The 11,314-nt window shown below is 34.5% G+C and overlaps 1 protein-coding gene across 1 annotated transcript in view; it reads left to right on the top strand.

The window, feature by feature from the left end:
- Nucleotides 1–4,435: 4,435 nt before the first annotated feature.
- The window catches only part of LOC129499971 (RNA-binding protein FUS-like), a 105,463-nt gene continuing 98,584 nt past the window's right edge, over nucleotides 4,436–11,314 (top strand). Inside the window, exon 1 of the mRNA XM_055310139.1 lies at nucleotides 4,436–5,177. Within this exon, the coding sequence (XP_055166114.1) occupies nucleotides 4,442–5,177 (736 nt within the window). The 5' untranslated portion in view covers nucleotides 4,436–4,441. The remainder of the gene's footprint in view (nucleotides 5,178–11,314) is intronic.

Raw genomic sequence — 11,314 nt, 5'->3', positions numbered from 1 at the left:
CTGTTTCTCTCCTTCCTTACCTCTTTTCCTCCCTCTTTGTTTTCCTTCCTTCCTTTCTTTCTGTGAATCTCATGATAGGCACTTGTTTGGAAAATATATTACCTGTTTGGAATATGAAGTTGATATTCCTTACATTTTTTGGTTCACACATGCTGAACATTAAGATATTGTGAATGACCTTTAAATATTATTGAGGTTGCTAAAATTTATGGGAAGAATAAATGTATCAGGATAATGCTGTTTAACATATGCTAACAAAAAATACTTAAAGGCAAAGACCGGAGAATGTTGATTTTGGTAAGTAGGGAAGATAGAATTGAGAAATAATACAGTGATAGACTGGTGTTTGCATTAATAAGAATGGTTGCATAAAGGTTTTGTTTTGTTTTGTTTTGTTTCCTGATTCAGGCTTGGCCAAAGCTAATACCAGGCTCCCATGCTGAAAGCAATTGAGCATCACATTATTTATAAACAACGTTTATTCTGCAACCCAATCAGTCTCTACTTCCTCTGAGTTAAACAAGGGGGTCAGAACCACTCTATAAACATCTAATATGGCTAATCGGGAAAGATGGAAAAACAAAAGTACAAACATTAGGAACAAACAGGAGCTATTCCTGCAGTTATGGAAGACAGCACAGCATAGTAATTATGAGAAAAGACAAAGTGAGACACTGTACTCATGAATTTGAAAACCTCCATAAAGTGGATCATTTGCTAGGAAAACATAGAGAATGGAATTATCCCCATAAAAGAGAAAAACCAGTAATGTTAAAACCTGGGGGAAAAGTTGAAGAATGATTCTCTAATACAAATACTCTCATCCATGCTAATTTATGATTCAGATCTTCCAAACTCTCACTAAATGATAAATTTATTAAAGCTGAATCCAGGCCTTTAAATATACATTTTAATATATATCATATGCTTTGCTCATTCCTTATTAATAGATTTTTTATGAGTGTTAATAGGGTTTCTTTTCCCACTGCTCTTACAAATTGGCTGTTGTTTTCTCAAAAGCTATATGTTAACTGGTCACATTAATGAACTCTTTTATTAATTTTTATATAAGAACATGGTTAGCTGCAAATAAGTGAACACTCAACCAAATCAAGTTAAGCAAAATATCAAATTAATTAGTTCACATAATTAAACACCCCAGGACTAATACTATGTTTTCCAGATGAGGCTTGATTCAGAGTTTAACTAACATTTAAAATCAGGATGTCTCCTGACTGTTTTTTTCCCTTCAATTGGGTTGGCTCCATTTTCAGACAGCATTTTCTCTTCTGGTCACATGAACCTTCACTAGTATGATCCCCAAGATTTTACTCAGCAGCTTGAGCAAGAATTATCCCAGCACTGTCAGCTCAAATCCTGGCTAATCCATTTCAGTCACTTGTCCATCTCTGAAATCACCATGGTCAAGACTATGGATTGCCCGTTTCTAATGTTTGGTGTAATACATAGCTACAGTTCCACCAAAACATTTATGGGCTCCTTCCTAGGAGTAGAAATGATTGCTGGGAAATGACTTTTCAGCCATGCACTACCTTTCTCAGCTCCTCTCTTCACCAAAATTAGGTGAAGTCATGTGACCAGTACTCACTAAACAGAATGTGAGAAAACAGATTGTGAGTACCTGAATATCAATATACTTCTTAAGATTTAATTAATTTTGCATTGAAAAAAGATATAAATAAGCACGGTGTATATCCTAAATATAATGTGCTTATCCTGCTAATGACTGGCTCGAGGTCTATCAATTTTATTAATTTTTTCCAAGAACCAGCTCCTGGTTTCATTGATCTGCTCATTGACTGTTTTGTTGTTGTTGTTTTGTTTTAGTTTCATACATCATTTATTTCTGCTCTAATCTTTATTATTTCCTTCCTTTTGTTAGATTTGGGTTTTATTTGTTCTTGTTTTTCTAAATCCCTTAGGTGCAAGTTAGGTTGTTTAAGATTTTTCTTGCTTCTTAAGGTAAGTCTGTATTTTTATAAACTCTCTTAGAACTACTTTTGACACACCTAAAAATTTTTGGACAGTTGTGTCTTGATTTTCATTTCTTTCCATATAATTTTTAATTTCTTCTTTGATTTTGGCTGACCCATTTATTGTTTAGTAGCATGTTATTTAACCTGCATGTATTTGTGGTCTTTCCAGATTTTTTCCTGTGGTTGATTTCTAGTTTCATAGTGTAGTGGTCAGAAAAGACATATGGCATGACTTTGATTTTCCTGAATTTGTTGAGACTTGTTTTGTGGCCTAATATATCATGTATTCTGGAGAATGTTCCATGTGCATTTGAAAAGAATGTGTATTCTGTTTTGGGATGTTCTGAAAAATTCATCTGGTTCAATGTGTAATTCAAATCCACTGTTTCCTTATTGATTTTTGTTTGGGTGATCAAATACATTTAAAAAAATGATACACTATGATCAAGTGGGATTTATTCCTGGGATGCAATGGTTGGTCAGTGAACATGATACATCACATCGATAAGAGAAAGGATAAGAACCATATGATCATTTCAATAGATGCAGAAAGAGCAATCAACAAAATACAATGTCCATTCATGATAAAATTCCTTCTGCAAAGTAGATCTAGAGGAAACATAAGCAACACAGTAAAGGCCATAAATGAAAAATCCACAGGCAACATCATACTTAATGGTGAAAAACAGCTTTTCCTCTAAGGTGAGGAACAAGACAAGGATGTCCGCTCTCACCACTGTTATTCAACATATTATGGAAGTCTTAGCTACAGAAATAAGACAACATAAGAAATAAAAGACATCCAAATTAACAAGGAAGAAGTAAAACTCTCACTATTTGCAGATGACATGACACTATATGTAAAAAAAAACCCAAAAGACTCCACCAAAAAAAAACTACTAGAACTGATAAATGAATTCAGTAAGATCAAGGATACAAAAATCAATGTATAGAAATCTGATGAATTCCTATACACTCATAATAAGGCAGAAGAAAGTGAAATTAAGAAAATAATCCCATTTACAATTGCACCAAAACCAATAAAATATCTAGGAATAAATCTAACCAAAGAAGTGAGACTGTGGTCTGAAAACAATAAAATGCTGATGAAAGAAATTCAAGACAACACAGAGAATTGGAAAGACATTTTGTGCTCATGAGTTGAAAGAACAAATATTGTTAAAATGTCTGTACTACCCAAAGCAATCTACACATTTAATGCAATCTCTTTCAAAATACCAACAGCATTTTTCACAGAACTAGAACAAACAACCCTAAAATTTGTATGGAACCACAAAAGACCTTGAATAGCCAAAGCAATCTTAAAGAAAAACAAAACTAGAGGTATCACTCCAGATTTCAAGTTATATTACAAAGTGGTAGTAATTTAAACAGAATGGCTCTGGCATAAAAATAGACACATAGATTAATGATATAGAATAGAAAACCCAGAAACAAACCCTAAATTACATGGTCAATTAATCTTCAACAAAGGCGAAATGAATATACAATGGAAAAAAGACAGTCTCTTCAACAAATGGCGTGGAAACTGGACAGCTGCATGCAAAAGAATGAAACTAGACCACTTTCTTTCACCATACCCCAAAATAAAACCCAAATGGATTAAAAACCTAAATGTGAGACTTGAAGTCATAAAAATCCTAGAAGAGAACTTAGGCAGTAATTTCTCTGCCATTGGCCATTGCAATAATTTTCTAGATATGTCTCTTGAGGCAAGGGAAATAAAAGCAAAAATAAACTATTGAGACTTTGTCAAAATAAAAAGTTTCTGCACAGTAAAGGAAATAATCAATAAAACTAAAAGGCAACCGGGGCACCTGTGTGGCTCAGTTAGTTCAGTGTGTTTTTAGCTCAGGTCATGATCTCAGAGTCCTGGGATCCAGCCCCACATCAGACTCCCTGCTCAGCTGGGGGTTTGCTTTTCCCTCTCCCTCTGCCCCTCCTCCCTGCTTGTGTTCTCTCTCTCTCTCTCTCTCAAATAAATAAATAAATAAAATCTAAAAAAAAAAAACTAAAGTAAAAGGCAACCTACTGAATGGGAGACTATATTTGAAAATGACATATCTGATAAAGGGTTAGCATCCAAACTATGTAAAAATAAATATAAGTTAAAACTCAAAAAGCATATAATCCAATTTAAAATGGGCAGAAGACATGAATAGACATTTCTCCAAAGAAGACAAATAGATGGCCAAGATGCTCAACATTACTGATCATCAGGGAAATACAAATCAAAACTACAATGAAATATCACCTCACACGTGTCAGAATGGCTAAAATCAACAATACTAGAAATAATAGGTGCTAGATGTGGAGAAAAGAGAACTCCCTTGCACTGTTGATGGAAATGCAAACTGGTGCAACTACTGTCGAGGACAGTATAGAGGTTCCTTCAAAAATTAAAGATAGAGGCGTGCGCGGACATGGCCTCCAACGACTATACCCAACAAGCAACCCAAAGCTATGGGGCCTACCCCACCCAGCCTGGGCAGGGCTATTCCCAGCAGAGCAATCAGCCCTATGGACAGCAGAGTTACAGTGGTTACGGTCAGTCAGCAGACACTTCGGGCTACGGCCAGAGCAGCTATGGTTCTTCTTATGGACAGACCCAGAACAGCTATGGCACTCAGTCAACTCCCCAGGGATATGGCTCAACTGGTGGCTATGGCAGTGGCCAGAGTTCTCAGTCATCTTATGGGCAACAGTCCTCTTATCCTGGCTATGGCCAGCAGCCAGCTCCTAGCAGCACCTCGGGAAGTTATGGTAGTGGTTCTCAGAGCAGCGGCTACGGGCAGCCCCAGAGTGGGGGCTATGGCCAACAGTCTGGCTATAGTGGACAGCAGCAAGGCTATGGACAGCAGCAAAGCTCCTATAATCCCCCTCAAGGCTATGGACAGCAGAACCAGTACAACAGTAGCAGTGGAGGTGGTGGCGGAGGGGGTGGTGGAGGTAACTATGGCCAAGATCAGTCCTCCATGAGTGGTGGCGGCGGCGGTTATGGCAATCAGGACCAGAGTGGTGGTGGCGGTGGCTACGGGGGAGGCCAGCAAGACCGTGGGGTCCGCGGCCGGGGCGGTGGCGGTGGTTACAACCGCAGCAGTGGTGGCTATGAACCCTTAAAGATAGAACTATCATATCATTCAGTAATCATACTAGCAGGTATTTATCCAAAAAATATAAAAATGCTAATTCAAAAGGATACATGTACCCCTATGTCTGTTGCAACATTATTTATAATAGCCAAACTATGGAAACAGCTCAAAGGTTAATTGATAGATGAATGGATAAAGAATATAAATATATATAATATTATATATATATTATATATATTATAATATATATCCATAATATGCGATATTATTCAGCCATAGAATGAAATCTTGCCATTTGCAACAACACAGATAGAGCTAGAGAGTATTATGCTAAGCAAAACAAGTCAGTCAGAGAAAGACAAATACCATACCATGTCACTCATATGTAGAATTTAAGAAACAAAGGGGAAAAAAAGAGATAAACCAAGAAACAGACTCTTAACTATAGAGAAAAAACAGATGGTTACCAGAGGGGAGCTGGTTGGGAGAATGAGGGAAATAGGGGATGGGGATTAAAGAGTATACTTATCATGATGAAAAAAAATAAGCAATATATTGTCCTAGCCTAATTTTGTGTAAGTGGATACATAAAACATACTCAGAAGGTCTTGTACTTTTCCATACACTAGACAAGTCAGTTGTCAGAGAAAGTGTATTTACCTTAAAGATCTGTGGGAATTTAATCTAAAACAATCAGAGTTTGATTAATTTTTTATGTAAGAATAGAGGAAGAAGGAAAATAGTCACTTCTCTTTTTCAATACTTTATCATTTGTTTGTTCATGTGTCCCATCTCTAGAATCAAGTCAATCAGCATATTTTATTAAAAGTTAACTTTTATCAGATTTTTGAAGTTGCTGGTATACAGTATCTTATAACATTCTCTTCTAATAATTTATATTTATATATTAATTTGTATTAATATATAAATGATTTCTATATATTTATGTATATCATTGCAGCAGCATTCTATTCCTAATGCTTTTTTTAAGTTTTTTTTTAAGATTTTATTTATTTATTCATGAGAGACACACACACAGAGAGAGAGAGAGAGAGAGAGAGAGAGAGAGAGAGGCAGAAACACAGGCAGGAGAAGTAGGCTCCTTGCAGGGAGCCCAATGTGGGACTCGATCCAGGACTCTAGGATCATACCCCCGGGCTGAAGGCAGGCATTAAACTTCTGAGCCACCCAGGAATTCCGTACTTTTTAAAGGATTTTATTTATTTATTCATTTGAAAATAAGAGAGAGCACACTGAAGTTGCACAGGGCTGCGGGGCAGTGGGGAGCAGAGAGAGATGGACAAGCAGACTCCACTCAGAGCCCAGAGCCCCATATGAGGCTTGATCTCACAATCCTGAGATCATGATCTGAGCCAAAATCAAGAGTCTGATGCTTAACTGACTGAGCCACCCAAGCATCTCTATTCCTAACGTTTTTTGTCTATTTTCTCGATCAGAGTCTCAAAGATCTGTCTCTTGCCTTCTACTCTAATTCTTTCCCTCTTCTTCCTCCCTCTCTCACTTTTTGAAGATGTGCATGAGGAAGTTGGGTTCTTTCCAAAAATTTAATAGTTGGTGTTAGTCATCAGATTGATTGGTGTTTATCCAAGTAATTATTTTATATTGCTCATAAAGAAGTGGTGTGATGGCCTTTTCCTCCCCACTGTCCTGATTAGATCATGAATATCCAGTGTTCAGTTGATACCTAAGAGTCTAAGAAATAATGTAGTTTTTAAAACTTAGCTTCAGAAGTAGACTTGCCTAATTTTGTCTTAAACTTACTTTAAAATATAAAATATTTTAGACATAAAATGTACTATAAAATATTTCAGAATAATATAATACCCATTTATCAACCACAGAGTTCAAGAAATCAACATTGCTCACATTGGTGAATACTCTGATGGTACCTGTGTCAACTGCATTAACTCTTTCATACATTTGTTGTACTCATGCATTTCTAAAACATAGATTGTAATTTTGCATGTTTTTAGATTATACATAATTGGTACCCTTTAGGAACCTTTAGGAACTTACTATTTTCTCATCAGTATATTAGTTCATTCCTTTTCATTCTTTTATAGTTATGTTTTATGATTACATCACATTTTCATTTTTCTTTTAATATTTGAAATTATTTTAACATGTATATAAGCAACTGTGCTAGAATTATTATTTTATAAGTTATGTAATGTGCTTATGCAAGATATTCGTTAAGGTACACATCTTTGAAATCAAAGGCTATAGCATGGACACATATTCAGTTTTATAAAATGAAATCAAATAGGGTTTTCAAAGCAGTTTGAACCAATTTCCACTCCCATTTGCAGCATATGATAGTTGCCTCTGATCCAAACAACTAAAAATACATCTTTCTGAAAGGTTCTAGGTAGTTTCACCATCAACATCTTTGCCATAGATATTTTTGTTGCAAACATTTTGTCTGTGCACATTTCTACCACATAACTAATTGGCTGTAAGGCAATTTTGCTATCAAATATAAAATCACTAAAAATAAAAGAGGGACCTTTAAAAGGATATAATAAAACACTAAAAATTAATAAAATTTATTAGTAATTTCTTTCTTCCTTAAAAGAAGTTTTAGATTTCCACATATTAGGATGTATATTTGTAACCAAGGTTTGTATTGCATTTTGAAAGCCTTCCATACTGTTGCCATATTGTCCCATGTCTGTTATTTTCTAGTACAGTATAGTGTGCAATCTGGCCTAATACTTGCTCATTTCACACATCCAGTAAGTTTCACCACCGTATTTTCTATCAAGTCAATATGCAGAGTTGTTATCACCCACTGTTTTAAGACTACCATGCCTATTCATCACTATATAGATCATTGACTAAGATTTATATAAACTTATACAGATTTATATAGATTTTATGTAGATCATTATAAGGGCCAGCTAAGATTCATAGCATATAAGAGTGGGAATCTGTCAATGGAAAAATGAAATGAAACCAAACTATCAGTTATTTTTTTATGGAAAAATTACCTAATGGCCAATTAGTTATACAGTGAAAAATGTTTGCCGGGAAAATTTTTGCAGCAAAGATGTCTATGGAAGAAATAAGTCAGAAAGACCAATACCATACATTTTCATTCACATGTGGAGTTTAAGAAACAATACAAATGAGCAAAGTGGGGGAAAGAGAGAGAGAGGCAAACCAAGAAATAGACTCAACTATAGAGAGCAAAGTGATGGTTACCAGAGGAGAGGAGCACGAGGGGATGGGTGAAATAGGGGATGAGGATGAAGGGATGCACTTGTGATGAGCATCGGGTGATATATGAAATTGTTCAATTACTATATTGTATACCTGAAACTAATATCACACTGTACGTTAACTAACTGGAATTTAAATAAAACTGAAAAAAATGTCTGTGGCAAAGAGACAGCAAAATACTGGATACATTTCTGAACACCTATACAATAAGACTTGAAAATGTTTGCCAATTTAATGACCATAACAATTTCATTGTGGTTTTAATATGAACTTTTTATTATGAAGGAGACTATCTTTATATATACTTGTCAGTCACGTTTGCTCTTCAAGGTAATACTTGTTTATATATTTTATTTTTCTTATTTTTCTACTGAATTTTCTTTATTGCTGACTTATAGAAAGTTATACAGACTCTATAAAGATTATGTTTATATTATGTTTTCAAATCTTTTCTCCCTGTTTTTGGTTTATCTTGTAGCTTTCTTTATGGCAACATTAGATAAATGGTTCTTAATTTTAGACATCTTATAAAAGATTTGTCTATTTATTTATTTGCGCGCGCGCGAGAGAGCAGGGTAAGGGGCAGAGGGAGAGGGAGAGAGAGAGAAATAGACTTCCCACTGAGCATGGAGCCTGAGGCAGGGCTCAGTCCCGTGGCCCTGAGATCACAACCTGAGCTGAAACCAAGAGTCAGATGCTTAACTGATTGAGTCACCCAGGCACCCCAACAGTTTTAATTTTAATCTAATTAATCAGTCACTTCTTTGTGATTTGCCCTATTTGAGTGTGAAGAACTCCTTTTTTACCTCTAAGGCATAAAGGTATTTGTTATATCTCCTAAATATTTGTAGGTATTATCTTTCAAATTGAATTTTTTAATCTATCTAGAATAGATTTTTATGTATGGTTTCAAGAAAGTATAAAATTATATTTTCTTTTTTATGATAACTATTTTTTCCAGTACAGCCTGTTGGATAATTCCACCCTCCACAATTGATCAGGAATCCCAATTCTTAAAAAAAAAAGTATCCCAATTCTGATGTATATATATGTTTTTGTGATATTTTGCTACATTGTTATATTTGACCTCTGGTGCTTTCTTAACTACAGTAGTTTTTCAATATAGATGACAGTTAAGAGCAACCAAACAATGTGGATTTTTAATATTGAGATGTAATCAACATACCACATTGAGTAAACTGAAGATGTTCCATGTGTTAATTTATATATTGCAATATGATTGCAATTAATCTGATACATTTATATATTGCAATATAAAACCCCTACTACATCACGTAATTATCCTTTCTCTTTTGTAGTGAGGACATTTAAGATATAGTCTCATAATAATTTGAAGCTATCTGAAGGTAGAGTGTTGCTGTGAAATCTTTTGTAAGCTAAAATGGCATTTAAAAAAGCAATTACCACTAATTTATATAGAAAAACTTTAAAGCATTCCCAGATCCATCATCTTTTCTGCTTTTCTGATACCTGATGACACATCTTGCTGATAGATGCATGAAATAAATCAAGATAAGAATAGAGGCCCACAGACCCAATTCAAAGCTATGGCAGATTGATGCTTAAGATACTGAGTGCAGTTTCTGGGGGAGAAGCTTGGCAGTACCACTGTCACTGCTCAGTGTGCACTGCCTCTGTAACAGCTCACTGCAAAATAACTGCTGGATGCTATTTTTGCTTTGTGATTTTTTGCAAAGGTAAAAATCTTTGGATTTCTTTCAATTAGCCAAAACAAGCACTAATGTAGGTCTTTCATGAAAGCAAAATGGCATAATACGAACTTTCAAAAAGCAGGAGGTACCCGTGTAAGATTTTTTATCCTATTATGTTTCTAATCTCTGTAAAATCTGTAGTGCTATCACATTTTTATTTCTGATATTAGCAGTTTGTGTTTTTGTTCTTTTTCTTAGTCTTTCAGTGATTTATTGACTTTGTTAAACCTTTAAAGTTCTAATTGAATTAAAAAAATTAAATTTTGGCTTTAGTGTTTTCCTTACTGTCCATTTGTTTGCTGTTTCATTGATTTCTGCTTTTATCTTTACTATTCTCTTCCAACCACTTTCTTCAGGTTCCAATTTTTTTTCTAGCATCTTGAGATGAAAATTTATATCATTAATTTTCATATTTTCTTATATCTTATATATAGGGACTTAAGGCTAAGTAAAGCTAACTAATATTTTGGCAATATCCTACACGTTTTGAAATGTTTTCCATGTCCTAGAGTAAATATTTTCTCATTTCCACTATTATTTTTCTTTGAATCATGTACTATTTAGAATTGTAAATACTTAATTTCCAAGTAGTTAGGACTTTCTAGTTTTCTTCTGGTTGATTTCTAATTTCTTTCCTCTCTGGAAAGATAGCAGACTCTTAATGATTTTAGTGCTCTGAAACTTTATGAGACGGGGCATCATCAATATGCATATCTGAACTCTTATAGTAGTCTAGATATGCTCCTTTGGTCAAATTTGTTAATTGTATTTTAGACCTTCTATGGTATTTCTTGGCTTTTGGGTTTTGTTTTGTTTATGTTTTTGCCATCTGCTTCTTTCAGAATTGTAAAATGTCCATATAATTTCTTACTATAATATTAGACTTGCTCCTTTCTCTTCTAGTTCTGTCAAATTTATGAAGATGGATAACATTTCTAATTTCTTGAAATGAACACTAGACAACTAATTTTTTCCCACTATTCTTCTAATATTTAAGCCTCTAAATTTTATCATAAGCAGATTTGGATGCACCTATCACATAGTTTTGTGTCATGTTTGTATTATTCAGCACCATTCATTTTTATGCTGAATAAAAATTGCACCCATTTCTAGGGTGCAATTTTCAACTCATATGATGTTATAAATATTCCAGTGTTTTCAGAGATTATACTGTATATTATTTCAGTTCTTTGAATTTTGTTTAAGCTTGCTTATGTGGCCAATATGT

This window comes from Nyctereutes procyonoides, unplaced genomic scaffold (assembly GCF_905146905.1).
Source record: "Nyctereutes procyonoides isolate TBG_1078 unplaced genomic scaffold, NYPRO_anot_genome, whole genome shotgun sequence".
Classification (NCBI taxonomy): domain Eukaryota; kingdom Metazoa; phylum Chordata; class Mammalia; order Carnivora; family Canidae; genus Nyctereutes; species Nyctereutes procyonoides.
This window is presented reverse-complemented; position numbering and strand designations above follow the sequence as displayed.